This window comes from Miscanthus floridulus, chromosome 16 (assembly GCF_019320115.1).
Source record: "Miscanthus floridulus cultivar M001 chromosome 16, ASM1932011v1, whole genome shotgun sequence".
Taxonomy (NCBI): Eukaryota; Viridiplantae; Streptophyta; class Magnoliopsida; order Poales; family Poaceae; genus Miscanthus; species Miscanthus floridulus.
Window position 1 is genome coordinate 104,410,204 of NC_089595.1, and position 17,494 is coordinate 104,427,697.

Sequence of the window (17,494 nt, forward strand, 5' to 3'; positions counted from 1 at the left end):
ATCATTGGCTTATCAAATTCTCTATTCGGCCTCGAAAAAAACTCAACAAAATACGGGCGCGACGCGTTTCGATTCTACCATCCAGGTAGCCCGGGCCGGCGGCAGGCGTAGCGGCCAGGTGGTGTGGCTGCTCGTGCGGTATGTTTGGTCCAGTCGCGCCACGCAACAGGGCGCGGCACTGCTGCGCCAGGGTCGGTGGCGCGGCAGGACCCGCCACGTCAGCGGCCCCCCCCGGCCGCCCCACGCCACGTCAGCCCTGTGCCGCGCCACCATGCATAGCGCGACACAGGCATTTGGCCGCGTCAGGGCAATAGGCGTGGCCAAAAGTGTTAATTTTTTTAAAAAAACCGACAGTGTTAGATTTAAAATTATATTAAAAAAGGTTAAAATTAAAAAAAAATCGCACGGGCACGATGGCCCTCGGGCCGGGCTGTGCTCGGGCCGGAATTTTTAGTGGTGTGCCAGTGCCGGCCCAGCAGGCCTGACCCTTTTGGCCGAAGTATACCCACTCCCACTCCACCCACGCCCACTCCTCTAAGGGCCAGTTTGGTTGTCAAAATTTTTTTGGCAAAACGCTACTGTAGTGTTTTTGTTGTTATTTGATAATTAGTGTCCAATCATAATCTAATTAGGCTTAAAAGATTCGTCTCGTAGATTTCGTCTAAACTGTGTAATTAATTTTATTTTTTATTTATATTTAATGCTTCATACATATATCAAACATTCGATGTGACGGGGAATCTTAAAAAAATTTGGTGTTTTGGAGCCCAGTCGACGGCCCGTCGCATTGCCAGTGTACTGTCCCTGTAGCACTGGTCGAGCGCGTGACGCTTCCGCACCCGAGCAGTGAAAGGACCACTGCCGCACTGCGAAAACCTGCAGGTCCACACGACGCACTCCGCGCGCTTCCGTCAGTCCAGTCCTCCTCGCGTTGCTTTCCCCTCTCTCACAGTCGCCATCGGCGCAGCGACGCGGGAAACCGAGCCGGGGGAAAGCGAAGGTGCTAAAGCCCACCTACCTCACCCCTCGCCCCGCGCGCCGCCGGGGATGGCGGCCGCCGGCGCGGCGTTCTCCATCCGGTACTGCATTGCGCTGGTGGCCCGGCCCGGCCTCTACTACTGTGCCACATTGTTTCGCCAATGCTGCTACTGCTGCTCATCTCGTGCCACTGTTTCATTTTTGTCGCTGCGACGCAGGGAGTACGCGGCGCGGGCGCGGGCGCGGGCGGAGGGTGGCGGGAGCTGGCCCTTCGGCGGGGACGCGGGGCCGCTGCCGCCGGTGGAGGTGCGGCGGTTCCTGTGGTGGCAGGACGAGGCGGCGGCGGTGGAGGAGGAGGAGGAGGTCGAGGTGGAGAGGAGGATGGCGGCCAAGCGCCGCAAGCGCTCCGTCGCCGAGCTCTTCGCCGCCGTGCCGCGGGTGCCCCGAGGCGGCGGCCAGCAGGGGTCTGGGAAGGGGAAGAAGGCTGCCAAGAGGAAGGCGGACAAGGACAAGGGAAAGCTAGTGCTCTCTGTCAGTGTTAAGACCAAGAAGAAGAGAAAGGTTCCGGCCGTGATCGATGTGAGAGAAAAGGTAGCGCGCATTGCATTGCATTGACCGTCGATTTGTTTTCCATTTCTGGTATTGCGATTTTGTCGAGCACAGTAGAATGTTTGTATTCTCAGGCAAGTACAGGTCTGCATGAGCTTGTACGCTACAAGTGGATCTTATTGTTCAGCTGACCATACGCACAGATCGCAAACTCCTTGAGAGTTGAGAGTTCGTATTCTGCTACTAGTGGAGCACTATGTAATTAGGGATATACGGTAGCCATGAGAATAGTCATTGCGCAACAACAGTAGAAAATAGATCCACGAATAATCACTTAAAATTTGCTGTGGATTTTCTCTTTAAACTATTCTTCTTTTCCCCCAATATTGTGTTCATCCATTATTCCTGCTTTTGGGTTATTTCTGACCGGACAAAATTTTCAGGTGTGCTTTGCCTTGATCATTAGATAGAAGGTGTATCAGATGACATAAATATTGCCGGCATATAATTTGGATGCATAGCAATCAGTTGTAACTAAAACTTACAACTTATTGACTGTTTCCATATTATTTATTGTGAATGACTAAGGTGTAAGAAAAATTTCTCACCACCTTCTAGCTGTTGTTGGAATGTCTGGTTACTTGTCCGTTTTCTGTTTAGTTTTCATCCGTGGTATCTACTGGCCTCACGTGTCTAATGCCCTTTATCGTTCTTGTTTTCATGTTGTTTGAGTTGGATACTTAGATTGTTTTATTCAAAGTTACTTTCTTAGTAGTTTCTATTCCTATGCGATATCGATGCCAGCTGAATTGTTATAGGTACACTTGCTTTTGCGTAAGATTTTGCCAAGTTGGGAATGATTAAAATAGTGTTTTTGTTTATTTGTTATGGAGTTATGCCCTAGTTTGGTTGACTGACTGTGAATAATTACTGTCTACAAAATACGTGTAATGTTCCTAAGTAATGCAGGTATATAGAATGGTGAAAGTAATAGAACCTTCCACTTTCTTGATAGGTTCAAATAATACCTTGAAATACAATATGGAGCAGAAAATGTCTACAGATGTTCATAATATACCTCAGGAGATGTGATACATTTGCTTTTTTCCTCATTTCAGGAGAAAAACAGCGGGGTAAAGGTCACCTCAATTAGCATTTCTAAGTCAGTTCAGCATTCCATAAAAAAGAGGGAGCCCAAGAATTCTTCTTCCAAGAAAAAGGAAAAGCAAGAGGTCTCAGTCTTACTGGACAAGAAAAGTAAGAAGGGAAACAGAAAGTCAGTTATGGAAAGACACACAAAGGATATGACAAACAGTGTTCAAGCTCAAAGCATTTGTAAGAACCAGTCAAAAGCAGGTTTTAGCACAGTACTGAATACCACAGATATGAGGTGTAAATCGCATTCTTCTTGCAAATCAAAGCATGTTACCTTTTCTGATGGCACTGTCAAATTTAGAAGGACTGCACATCTACCTGAAGATAATACAAAGCAACCACAATCTGTACAGACATTCCAGCAACCCACTCAGGAAGGTTGTGATCACCGCAATACAGATGAGCAACAGTTGGTTTATCAACAATCAGAAGCTATATCAGGGGCTGTTGAGAGTACCAGTCCTTTATCTGAAAATTTAGTACCAGTTGGTGTTTGCCGTACAATCCCACTTACCAAACCAAAAGGTATCACTGTACTGGGCAATTCAGTGGATCTGAACCACTGCATAGAAACTTCTCATGGCAGTAACTGTTTGAATTCCGCGAGTTTGGCATGCTTATCTAGTAAGGTGCCTTGTCAAAGCTTCAAAGGTGTGGACTCTCATCTGAATGGTGACAATAGCTTAAGTCTTGATGTTGAGTGCCTTGGAGAACAGAACCATATGACTTCACAAGCATCATTTAATCATGTTAGTTTGGCAGCCAAGGCAATATCAGGTGATAGGAGCCCATTGTCACAGCCTTCTGGTTCTTGTTTATATGATAGGAGCAGAAGCACATTCCAGGAGAGGGCAGTTGCCTTTGGCAAAGTTAGTTCTGAGCTTCTTAGATCTGGTAACATGGTGAGAAGCATAAGCTCCTCAACAGGATCAAATAAACCAGCACAAGCCGCTGATTGTATATCTGCATGCAGGAACAATCACAACTGTGATGACTATGTCGGCCTTCCTATTAATTCACGAGGTGAATTCGTCAAGGTTCATCCTGGTGGCACCCCTAATTCTGTTGACATTTTTAGGAGGCAGTGTTTGGGGGAGAATTCCTCATGTCCCTCAGCTTCTCCAACCGTTTTCAGTCCTATTACCTGCACGGATCATGTCAATTTGAGACCCAGCTATCATGCTCGACAAATTTGTGCAATTGATCAGTCTGTTTTTCATGCAGAATCTCGTTTTACTCCAACAGCCCCAATGGCATATGGGACGGATGTCAGGCAGTTGCCAACGGATGTCAGGCAGTTGCCAAATTCTGAAAGAACAAAAATTCATTACTACACAATTCCGAGCAACAAGTATCCATGCGCCAAACAGCAAGAGCTTTCAATGGAATGCTTTTGCTCTGAATGTTTGGGGCATCATAATCCACAGCAGAAGCTACTTGGGATGCGAAACCACTATCTAAGCCAGAACTTTGGGCAGGACACCCAACACAATGCCGAAACAACAGTGCGCCTTATGGGAAAAACAGTTACACTTGGGACCAGCAGCATACAGTGTACACGTCTGAATAATGAAACTCCATGTTCCAGTAAACAAAGTCAAGCTGAAGATCAGTTCTTCCAGGGAACACGTACAAAAGTTTTTCCACAATTGTTTCATGGAGGACTGGTATATCCCCCATCTGCATGTAGGATTCCGGATGGAGAGAGACAACCATCTGGAAACCCATCACATTTTTCTTTTGTTCCAGCAGCTGTACGGGCTTTTGTGCCTGGTACCAGTGGTTTCAGAACAAATGGTCACAGTCAGCAACCTGAACTAGCAACAGCCAATAATCGTTATGTTCAGCCAGTGAACTGGCGCAACGAAAGTGAGCTAGGGAATCAGCAGCCAGTTATGGCAAATCAAGTTCAGAGTAACGCCAAAGACATGCTGTTGGGTTCTATACACTGCAGACACACTCAAACTATTGCACCAGAGTCATCTTTCAATACAAGGAGCAGTGCCAGAAACTTCATGGAAAAAGGACCAGCGTTGTACCAGTCCAGTTATCTTACGCAACAACAGTTCAGCAACATGGCACCGAGAACCGCGACATCCTCTTTTGCGCCAGGCTATGCTGTTCAGAAAACCCCAGGTCTAACAACTCATACAAAATTCACGTCGCTCCGACCATTGCCCCCTTCGGTGATCCCTTCCCATGTTTACAGCACTGAGTATGCACCACCGCCCCATGGATCCGTTACTACCTTTCACCCATCAGTTCCCATACCGTATCCACCGAGCAATTCTAGTGCTCCTGGCGACGCAATATTTGGAATTGAGAGCATGAGGTGGACTATGATGGGATCAAGGCCTGAAGGCTTGGAACATTTGAGGAACAGCAAAAGACCAGCAGAAAAGGATGATGTGCCCCTGACGTTACCAAAGAAACCTTGCACCGTCGCACAGAAGGGGTTACATATGTTGCCGTTTGCAGAAACGGGTTTGGAGTTCCGGGGATCCAGTCCAGATGCACAGCCACAGCCACAGCCTATCTGTCTGGACGACGAAGGTGAAGCTGATCTTCGACTTGGGAACACGGAATCGCATCCCACGGGGTCAAAAGCTGTCAGCACTCTGAGACCTGTGAAGCTGAATCCTGGAGCGAAGCATGTACTGCAGCCAAGTGCCAGCAGCGTGTATCAAGAAAATCCCTGGCCTGTGCATTCGATTACACCACCACTGGCCCCTGGAGAATGAGGCTTCCATGACGCCAGACGCAGAGATGTACAAGTTCTAAGTGGCCTTTGTTGTAAGTGAAGCACCTGTATAAACTGAAATTGGGGTGCCAAGTCATGACGCCAAACCTGAAACATTCAGTGATTTTGGCTGGAAGGGGCTGGTGTAGGGCGACAGCCTTTTGCTGTAGTGTTATGCTGTTATGTTATAGCGTGCTGTAGCTCCTGCATTTCTGTTTCGCTTCACACACATCGATCGGTGATCTGCACAGCATCACTTGTTGAACCGTGCGGTCGCGTCCCTGACCTGATGCATGGGCCGCTGCCGCTGGCGCCCGTGAACTCCTCGCACAAACTTCTTGCCGGTACAGAACAGCCGCGTCCGAGGCACGTCAGGATGTGTATGCTGTCGTTTTCGTGTATCACGAGCTAGTCTCGAATTTCTCCCAAGTGAAGGCCGTGAGAGGTTGCGTGTGTTCCCAATGCTGCAAACTATTCAAGCCGAACCGTACATGGTTTCCAAAACGGCAAAATGCCAAAACTATTTTTTAGGAGTAGTGCCAAACTAATTACACACTTTGAAATACAATATCGTAAAATTGCACTTGAGGCACACTATATAACCTATATACGACGTGCACCCAAGAACCGTTCGTCGAGTTTTATGTAGCTGACTGAAGATCACGCCCACACAATGCTAGACATTTATCTGTCACAATTCACAAATCAGACTGAAGAACCGCGAAACCTATAAGCTCTGCTCCGAGCCGATGGAACGATGGATCTTGTGTAAATTATGCTGAATTAGAACTTAGCATCAACATGATCTTATCTTAGCCTAAACATGATCACTAACTAAATCTTATGCGGAAATTAATCTAATACTAACCAGAGCCTGTGAACGCCATCTGTATCACTGGAGATGTGAAGTTGACGTAGATGAAGTAGGTCTTAGTCTTCATCAGATCTGGGCTTGATGCTCCTAGTTGGTGATGAACGCGATGTAGATCTTGCAATACCTGGATGGACGTGGGTAGACGGCCTTCCTAAACCCTCCGGCGCCTAATCGATCGATTATGTGAATAGTCATGGGGATTAGAGAGATCATGACGCTAGGGGTGCCTCTCTTATTTATAATCGTGTTGTGGACCAGGGGACGAACCGTTAGAATTCTAAGGGTTGCCGCCGATCACGACAGTTCTTATTTAGTTAGAAATAAATGACGAGTGGGTGGACCAAAAGGTTAACGCTTAATTAATCTCGTAATTAAGTTCGGGATTAGCCGAACCGATCACATTCCAACATTCTCCCACTTGATCGAACAGCTAATGCAATTATGCAACTAATGTTCACTTTACACTTATGTTCACACTTAGTTGTACAGCAAAACCAGACCAATGTGTCGTCAACAGCATTAATCGCCACTGGGACCTCATTATCCATAGTTCACTGCAATACTTTGTTAGCCCTTGTTTAGTTCGCGAAATTTGGATTTTGGGTCTACTGTAGCACCTTCGTTTTTATTTGGCAAATAGTGTCCAAACATTGACTAATTAGGCTTAAAACGTTCGTCTCGCAATTTCCCACAAACTGTGCAATTAGTTTTTCTTTTCGTCTACATTTAATGCTCCATGCATGGGCCGCAAACATTCGATGTGACAGGTACTGTAGCAACTTTTTGGAAATTGGGTAGCAACTAAACAAGGCGTTAGAACGCTTATTACTTATTGGGAGTACATGTCCCTATTACCCAGAAATCAAGTTAGAGACTCAGCACCAAATCCTAAATTGATTTACGCGCTCATAAATGGGATAAATGTTAAACCTAAAAAAATCAAATATGCTAGCATCAGCTTAGTTCTTATTTTTTTCAAGCTTAATAATTTGATCCAGGGTTCTTTCTTTCACACCATTTAATCAATGTGCTTAGCATCAGCATTTGATCTGTTGTTACTCGAAATAGTACTGCAGCTTAATTGTAGGCCTGTAGCAGTATGTCAATACTTAATCTTGGGATAATCGGTCTGTTCGCTTGTTGGTTTTAGCCAGGGCTTATTAGCCAGCCAACAATGTTTTTCTCTCACAACAAACCAGCACCAGTCGGGCTTATCAGTCCAGAAACCGACCAACGAACAGGCCGAATATCTCTTAAGCCACATGGCCCGTCGTATTCATGTCACTAATTTAGCTCATCTTAAAACTAATTATATTTGTAGCTTTCAATAAAACTATTATTTTCTGCAAGAGTAGGTATAATCTAATTATGGACTTTCTTATACATACTCAAGAGAATTAACAATCTACTAATTCTTAAAAGTGACATGATGATTCTTTTGGTGCCTCGTCAATAACTTAAAATACTTTAGGCTCTTCCAGTGGACCTATTCTGGATTAAGAAACTAATATTTTTGCCAAGTATCCCCATGCCAAGTCTAGACTAGTATTGACTTGAGCATTCTTAAAGTTAATGACAGCCGAAGCATGTGGAACGTCTTCCTCTTCAACGGTTACTAACTTATTCTTAGAATTATTTGGGATAATTAATCTTAGTGTGTTGTGCAACTGCACTACGCAAATAGATAGACGTGGCATTACTTATTCAAACTCTATCACTTAGGCATTCATTTGATATGCCTTTTGTGATAATCCTAGTATTCGAATGGTCCTGTATTGGTGTATCTTAATGCCCAGAAAACTCATAGGCTTCACCAAAATATATCATATTAAAATTTTGGGCGAGTAGAAAATTCTTATGTGACATTCCTATTGCCACTTATTAACTCAACTTCACCCACGTAGAGTATTAGGATAATAAAATTTTCCACCTTTTCTTATAAATATAATTATCCACTTAATGAAATTCTAAACCATAGTGGGCTATGTTCTTAGTTTAAATCTTTTAAAACTCTCTTTGAAGCCATGCTTAGAATTGTAGACCCTTTTTGTAGCCTACTGTTTTGACTTCATTAGGAAACTTATTAACACCCACACTTTATATATACTTGGACCTAAGCTCATAAAATAGCTTAGTTTAGAATAACAAAATTCCTCTTCTGATGTGATCATCTTATAGATTTATCATGGATTACAAGCAGTTTAATAATAATAGAGGTTTACTTATGTGCCTAATTATCCACTAATGGTTGCTACATATATCTGTTGTGACACACTAATTGATTCTTGAAAATCCACAATAGAAATTGTAGTAATTTAAATGGAGGTATACTAATGACTTATGGCACAAACTGAGATATTTATGTCTTCTTGAGTCATTGATACAGAAAACTAAGTCCGTATCTCTCTAAGATTTAACCTTCCTCCTTTGTGAAATCCCACTAGCTCCCACTGATTTTTGCATTCTTTAGGAACACATTCATCAAATCTTAACTTAGTGAAATAGTTATAAGTTATAACAGTAGAAAAGCAATTCCTTGGACTTTGCTCCCACTGATTTCTGTGTTCTCTAGAAATATAATCAGGGTGCCATGTGGATAGCTCATTTATTTAGAATCTCATTTCTTATCCTTAGCTAGACTATACTTATGTTTTGCTGATGTTTTGCCCAATAAAACTCTTATGGTCAAATATTCATCAATCAACGTTTGCAAGAATGACAAATATAAGGCATATAAGTTTCCAAAAAACAAGCTCTATGAATTAGTCTAATCAGCATTGGCCAGAATAAACTAGAATAAGAAACTTGGTGGACATGCAAACACTAATCAGCGTTGGCCAAAAATAGTGATAGCATGTCATACTTCAATTAGAGACTAATGTGGGCTTAGGGATAAAAATTAGTATCAATTATTTATTTTATCAAGCCCCGTGCTTTATAATTTTATTTGAATAGAGCATCTCTTTCCTGATGAGACAGTCCATTCTCCCCTTCGAAATGTGGGTTAACTATAGTGACACAATTTCGACAAGGTCTCATCATCTTGACTAATGATTAACTTAAAGATAAAACTGACATAAAGAAAACTCATTACAGGAAATAAATCTCTTTGCCAACTAATAAGATAAATCATAATGGAATAAATTTGATGTATTCATAAACTCCAAACTCAAGAACATTTGTTCAAAATACAAAGTATCTCATACTAAGATGACATAAGCATCATTAAGAACTAAGTTTAAAACTAATCTAATGCAAAGCTCCAAGGCTCGACTTTATCTTTATTCCATCAATGGCTTCTTAGACTTTGCTCCCCTTGCTCCCTGGTTTGGCAAGACCTAAGGAGAAGTTAAGATATGCATTATTGCACCTTACTTAATTATGGTAGAACCGCCCGAAATAACGCACTTATGGAGGTGCTTGTCTTCCAGTAGACACTAAGCGCCCTGAGAGCGAGCTACATCGGGCGGATTTCGTCGAGCACACCCTAAAGGAGAGCCCGATTAATCCACATTTTCCTCTCAGGATCCAATAATGAGAACGAGTTTACATTACTTAGTCCATTTCATACATCCAGAGTTCTTAGAAATATATTATTACAGTACCAAATTCAGAGTGCGGAAATGAAATAGCGAAATGAAAAGAAACATCTATCGATAATATACAAGGATCCGTCTATGCCCACCAGAAGAATCTTTCACACAACGGCTACTCCTCAAGCTGTACCTGCAACAGGGGTAAATAAACCTTGAGTACACAATGTACTCACAAGACTTATCCGACTAGTGGGAATAATTTCCTAACTCCAAGGGATATGATAAGCTTTAGGGTTTGCTGGGTTTCCTTTTTGCGGGAAAGCAATACTAATAGTGAATCCTTATGTATGCTTATTATTAGCAGCCATGATTATTTCATTATCTAACCATTCTATGTAAGCACATGTTCTACTTTTAAGCAAGGGTTGAGCAAACAGTTCCATTTTACCACCTTTCCTCTTTTAGTTCTTACTACAGTGCTAGACTGTAGACAAGCCATACCGAATCATCGGCGATTCGTGAATCAATGTGCCCAGCTGGGTACCCTGAGACACATGCCTCGCTTGTACCCTAGGCACAAGCAGGACCAACCCACCACTCTCCTGTCACGGGGTCTAGGTCCCTATCCAAACTTGGAATCCAAGCCCCCGCTCCTGAGTCCCGGACTCAGTGCGGTGCTTAGACCTCCACCATCCTCGCCCCCAATCAGTCGGTCTGGAAAGAGCTGGAACCCGCGACAAGAGAGCGACAAGCCTTCCCTCCGCCCATACACAAGTATGTGTTCATGATAATAAGTCTATGACTTACCTAGAACCCAATGTTACGGCCGGTCCTTAACCGACACAGACAGGGAAACAATGTAACCAAGCTATGCTTGGTTGGCCGTAGAACACAACCTCTTACACCCACCAATACCCGAACCATATCCTTGCCTGATCTCCATTTTCCTTTCACCATTATTATCATGAGTGATAATAATAATCACCTATTGTAAGTAACGACAGGTTACTCACGCTACCGAAATCCTGAGCATAGCAACTACTCGCCCTATGCTAGTAGGACTCATAGGTAGGTATATCTATGCATGTAGTTTCCATAAAATACCTGTAACGTAAATGCACATCATATATATATTCAGTGATCATTCAAAATAAGGGTTATGCACCGGGGCTTGCCTTGGGCAGGTGGGGTGTCAACAAAGTCAGCAGCTGATGGCTTCGGGGCTCCCTCTTATACGAGAATATTCTCCTCGTACTCCTCGATGATCTTCTCATACTCCTACTCGCCCGTAGGCACGAACTCTACCAACTCATTATCTACATACATGAAATGATGACACAACACTTAATAATACGACAACGGCAATTCTTAAAATAAGAATACATCTATCAAGCTACTAAGCCGGTTCTACCGATTAAGACACTAAGTTACCTATTACTACCACTAAACAGGTATGAAACATTGCATGTATTAACTTAGCAACTAACAACATCCCTATTCTTATTATCAATTTAATATATAAACTACAACAAGGAATACCTAGCTACCATATTTCTCAATATATTCCAAGGCTACAAAAATTATAGTGAGTACCTAATAATGTCATGAGTCTACTGTAAAATTTTTAGAGCTAGCACTTCTACCATTTCATCATGAAAATTCATTTTCTAATTAATCATAATAACAACAAGCATTTTACAACAAATAAAAGTAACCCTAAAGATACCACAGAGCTGTATGAACTAAATATACTAAAAGCTAGATCATGAATTTAGGAACCTAACAAAATTTACTTCAAAATTTTTGGACAGTTACATAATTTTATACTAATTATCAAAGACCAGTTCACAATTTAAACTAGAAAAGCATTAACTAATTCCTTAGAAAAGAAACGGACGAAACCGCCCGACGTGGCCAAACACGGCTCGGCCCACGTACTCGCAGCGCGCGCACGATCGCGCGATCCGCCGGCGCGGCCCAACCGCGTGGCAACGGCCCGCAACGAGGAACCCACGCACGCCTATCATATTTGCGAAAACGCCCCAGTCTAACTGCTATTCCCCTAACCACTATGCGCCCTATTCCTACAGTCCGGACTTAGCAATCTAGCCCTCAGAACACTCCATCTTCACAACGGCCAGGTCCTCGGGCACCCACACGCGCACCAGCGTGGCGGTGATGACACTGGGCGGTCACGTCAGCCACCCTAGCCCCTCCCCGCCCCTGCTAGCGAGCCGATGCTCACCTAGATACAAACATGAAGCGGTGGGTGGTGAAGCGATGAACCGAGATGCGGTCAAGAGCTCCCTCCACGGTGGTGGACAACCGCGATCCTACCCAAAGTGGTCGTGCATCCGAAGACTACCCTAGTCGAGTCAGCCACGTGCACGCGGCAAGGCGACGAGGAGCCACGTAGGCACGGCTGCGTCATCGCCATGAGGGAAGCAGTGAGGGCACGGCTAAGGTGCGCACGTTGAGGAGGACTGTGATGTAGGGCTAGGGGTGTAGCCAATTCAGCTCGGGATGACATGGTGGGTAATGCCCATGGCAACGGTGTGCCTAGCCTTTAATGGCGCGACGGCAGACGTCTGGCTCCAAATTGGAGATGGCTAATGCACGATTGGACATGGTGTGAGGTCGGTTGGCTAGCAGGCTCAAAGACGGAGTTGGGGACGGACTGAATTGAATGGACATGACCTATCCATGCTGGATTGAAGGTCTAGCCTGGCTAGCCTGGGCAACAGAGGAGGGAGGGAAAAGAAGGGAATGGGTCCAGCTACTTGTCCAAGCTTTGGCAGGATGCGATGGCAGCACATGCGCAAGCACTGCGAGCCAACGCTACTAGGAGAGGGAGGGCATACCCACATGCGGGCAGTGGCAACGCAGTCGTGGCACCATTAATGGCGAAATGACACATGCGCAACCTCAGCAAGCCCACGTGCATGAATTCATGACGACAACGACGTAGAGGCATAGGCGGACACGACGGTAGCGTGCTATGGCGCGACGGTGATAGCGTAGCACAGAATGATGACGGGACGGTGGCGCAGCGATGCAGGCGGACGCGATGCAAGCAGTGTGGGCACACGTGGGCGACCCAGCAAGCGCAACCACGGCCAGCAGCAGTGCGACGACACAGCGAGGCAGGCGGTAGCGGACCGGCCAGGGCATCGGGCCCACGACGATAGCGGTGGGACAGAGCGGCTAGGCCCACCAGCCCCCAGTGTTTCGCCGAGCACGGCGGTGCGCAGCACGGGAGTGTGAGTGCTCAGCTCATGCAACACGTGCCTGGGCGCGACGGTGTGCGCGCGTTGGGCGAGCCGACATGGCAACGATGAGTGTCGAGGCACGGTGACCGCGCCCAGTCGCTGAAACCGGCCGGAAACGTGCCATGCACGCTTGTTAAAGCGTCCTAAAAATCCAAATCGTTGATTCCCTTGCCAAACCACCTATGCAATTCCCAAGAGGGCATATTAGGCTACTAAAACAAGCCCTAATACCCCATCACTCCTTAACCCAATCACTCTACAAAAATTGCCAAACTTAGCCTTATCAAACCGTTCTCCAACTTAAGAAATTTGACTAAGTCTTGATCGGATTCGCGTCAATTTCGATTTCCAAGCTATTAGGTATGCTAGCTAGTGAATTCATTTCTCGACCGTAGGTATTTCATCGTCACCTATGAAGTTTGTACTTCTAACTTTATTAAAGTTCCATATATACATTCTATAGGGTTTTCGTTCAATAAAAATTCACGAACATCCGTACTTGATAATTTCATATGTCATGAATAACCTTTCGTTAAGCATTTCCATGGGTCATTTTAAGTCACGTAAATTGATTTACACACTATATTACATACATTAACACATAAATATGATCCTTATGCTGTGTTTTAGTAAACGGTTTACAGTGTAACACCGAGGATGTTACATTAATCCACCATATGTTGGGGAAATATCTTAAGTAAAAACTTATGAGACAACTTAAGTTACCTATCTTTCGAAGCCATTTTTATACCTATTATCAATTTGGTAACTTGCAAAATTTGCAAACTATTGAAAACTTATCATTTTGAGCATGTTTGTTATGGCTTTCTGGCATAGAATTCATAAGGCAATTTACCATAAACTCATTGGACACATCTAATCCAAGTGCCTTCAACTCATAAGCCATATCAAACAAGCTTTTAATGTGGTTACCCAAACCACTTATCCCATCATAATGGGAATTAAGTAAGTTGTCGAAGAGGAAAACCTTTCTAAACTGTGCTTTAATGGAGTTGTGAAGCTCCTTAACACTTAATCCGTCGGTGTTGTTTTCATTTGAAAAAAAAAACTCCTCATCATGTTAACTGAGAGCGAGCATCTTATTATCATTTTAGCAACCCTTTCAGATTTCTCCCATTTTTCTAATTTGGGGATGAACTCCTTCATCCTCTCAGCATAGTACTCATAAATAGGAGAAGGAGCATGTGGTTTTTCCTCATTAAATGCATAATCAAGGTCTAGCTCCTTGAGAATGGCATGCATCTTATTATTCTAAGTAGAAAAATTAGTGGAACTTAGGGGTTCTATGGTATTTATATAGTCTGTATAATTTACTAAAAAAATTAAAGCAAAATAATGTCTCAATTAGTAAGCTGTATATAAGATGTACTTAAAGCATGAAGTTAAAACAACGTTGGTCAGTATTAACAGCATGCTTAAGAACTTTAATTTACATCACCGTTGGGCAGAAGCAAAACAAAATTCGTCTTAAATAACTCATTATTAAAGTCAACGTTAGTCAGAAATTAACTACGAGTAATATCCAGTTAAACTTCTTGTTGGTTTCATTTAACCAGAGACCATCTTATTACACAGTAGTGGATATATTTATATATATGAAAACTTTTAATTGAATGCAAATTCATGCAAAACTTAATCTTAGGGCATAAAATGATCATGAAAACATAAATTGATACCGGAACTGAAGCTAAAACTGAGACTTAGAACTTATTCAAATAGTGCATAAAAATTAACTGAGTAAATTGCACTAAAGAAAAATTTCTTAAACTTAAACATTCTTAGCAACATATTCCCAAAACATACTTAAAATTAACTTAAAGCTCACCGAAAAAGGCAAGTTAAACGTTATATGAAATGGAAATATGCAACATTACGTGGGCCATAAACTTATTTGCAATAAAGCACTAATTAATTTACTCATGCAAATGGTAAACCAAACTTAAATCTGAATAAATATATATATATATATATTTATATACGGATCAGAATATAGGCAACATATTATGTGCAAACCAACCAACATGTGCAAACTTAGAAACTACCAATCAGGACCACTGGATGCTGATCCAATGGATGGGGTGAGGGGGCTTAAGCGCAAAAAAAGGAGGCAGGTGGGGGGCTTAAGCGCAAAAAATCTCACCTCTCACCCCCATTCATTAGATCAGCATCTAGTGGTCCTGATTGGTAGTTTATAAGTTTGAACAAGTTAGTTGGTTTGCACCTGATACGTTGCCCAGAATATAGCCTAGAAAAAAACTTAATTCACTCATGGGCCAACATTTGCGGCAGAAGCAGTGCATAGTTGGCTAAACATATCTGGTGGTATGCCTCTGAGTAATAAATGAGAACTCAACTTATAAAAGTAATAAATTACTGATAGGCTGAACAAAACATAAAACTCAATTTGGCCTTAAATAAACTCAGCACGGAACAGCCCACAAACACAGCACCAGGCCACGGCCTGCTTGTGGCCGAGCCGGCCCATGCGGTTCTTCACTTAAAAGCCCGCTTGGCTTTCCCCAAGGCCCATCAGCAGCCAACTCAGCAAAACCCTAAAGCTCAAAGTAACGTGAGCCATCAATCTGAATCCAACAATCACAAAACATCAAGATAGGAAAACCCTTCGTATAAAAGCAAAAAGCTTAACCGTAAGTACTCATCTCATTCACTCACTTCCTCCCTTGCTTCTTATGTAGCAGCCACACACAGAGAGCGGCAGTGTCCCGGATGGACGCACACTGTGGCTGGCACCTCGGCACTCGGCTCGCCGGTGCGCACGTGCGGCAGGGCCGTGCGCAGCTCTATCGAGCCTGGCAGATCGGGTTCCCTTTCGTGGTGCGGGGACAGTGGCAGGGAGGCGGCGACCGAAAGCAGCGGCAGCAGCCTACGGCGGCGTGGCCCTAGTTGGTGGAAACGCTAGCCCTAATCTACGCGAGGAGGCACAGCGCGTGGGCGGCGCGGCCCCGAGGGCGTGTGAAAGCATCTATGCCCCTAGTTGGGTTTTAGTGATTAATGACAATACGTGATTACTGTGACTAACGTGTGTTTTGCAGAGCCAATTAAGTTAGGTCACGGTAATAGAGATCGATTGGGCTATCATGATGGTCATGCCCCTACGGTGAAAATCGTTTTGGTTTTCAAAGGATGACGACAAGGTTAAGGATAGACTAGTTCTAAGTGTCGATTCAAGTTGGAGTGACACTTAGAGAAGTTTAGGACTTTGTTTTTCCTTTGGCCATACTATTAAGGGGGTATGGACGGGTAGCTTGACCTAGGTGAGTCTAGTGGGTTAGGTGTGGTGCACACTTGCTAAAACTAGTGCTAGGTAGCTCCAAAATAGTCCTTAGATCTAATGGAGCAAACTTCATTCACATATGATCGAGAGTTGGAAGTGAATGGAGGGTCAAATACTGACTGGACACTAGCTTTGGTGTGATCGGACGCTGGCTTAGAGTCTGGTCAGTTCATTTGATCAAGGTGAAGTCGTCTAGAAGTGACTAGACACTGAGAAGTGAAGTGATCGGACGCTGAAGGCCAGCGTCCAGTCGACATCAGTAAGGTTCCAGTGAGGGTAAATTGCGACCGGACGCATTCGGTCACATTGTAAACACTGGATTTCAAGGTAAACTGACCGGCGCATCCGGTCACATTGTAAACACTAGGTTTCAGGGTAAACTGACCGGCGCGTCCGGTCACCCCGTAGAGGCACATAACGGTTTGTTTTTTAGCCCATGTTATAAATACCACCTCCACTCATGTGTGGGGGTACTTTTGCTCATTCCAATAGCTGAGAAACACATTTGAGAGTGCCAAGAAGAGCAAGGTCCTAGTGAGGTGATTGAGATTTAAGAATTCCAAAGAGAGCCCTCATTAGTGAAGCAAGAGTAGCAAAGTGTGCATCCACCCTTCTCATTAGGCTTGTCGTGGTCAAGTGAGAGTTTGTGCTTGTTACTCTTGGTGATCGCCATCACCTAGACGGCTTGGTGATGATTGGGAGTTTGGTGATCATCCGGCGGAGCTTGTGGGTGACCCAACTCAAGTTGTGAGCGGTTGTGGGTGCTTCACCGCGACGGAGTGTCAAAGAATCAACCCATAGAGAGCACTTGATCCTTGCGCGGATCAAGGGGGAGCTACACCCTTACGTGGGTGCTCCAACAAGGACTAGTGGGGAGTGGCAACTCTCCGATACCTCGGCAAAATATCGCCGTGTTCCTTCTCCTCTCTTTACTTTAAGCATTTACTTTGAGCAATTCATCACTTGTCTTTTACATTCCTAGAATTGCCATGCTAGAGTAGGATTGGAACTTAGGGTGCTAAACTTTTGTGCGTTAGATCAATAGAACTTTTCTAGGCACAAGCGGTTAATTGGGCT

At 44.1% G+C, this 17,494-nt stretch overlaps 1 protein-coding gene across 1 annotated transcript; it reads left to right on the forward strand.

Annotated features, from left to right (window-relative positions):
- The first annotated feature begins 920 nt into the window (after positions 1-920).
- Positions 921-5,571, forward strand: LOC136513713 (uncharacterized). The gene is made up of 3 exons (XM_066507667.1): positions 921-1,079; positions 1,197-1,569; positions 2,646-5,571. Exons 1-3 carry the CDS (start codon positions 1,048-1,050, stop codon positions 5,421-5,423), a joined length of 3,183 nt encoding a protein of 1,060 aa, XP_066363764.1. The 5' UTR covers positions 921-1,047; the 3' UTR covers positions 5,424-5,571.
- The last annotated feature ends 11,923 nt before the right edge of the window (positions 5,572-17,494 follow it).

Bases quoted from the DNA above. Each gene is read 5' to 3' on its own strand.
- LOC136513713 (XM_066507667.1), top strand. From the start codon at position 1,048: ATGGCGGCCGCCGGCGCGGCGTTCTCCATCCG. The intron at 1,080-1,196 runs GTACTGCATTGC...GCTGCGACGCAG, and splicing joins GGCGCGGCGTTCTCCATCCG to GGAGTACGCGGCGCGGGCGC. The intron at 1,570-2,645 runs GTAGCGCGCATT...TCCTCATTTCAG, and splicing joins TGATCGATGTGAGAGAAAAG to GAGAAAAACAGCGGGGTAAA.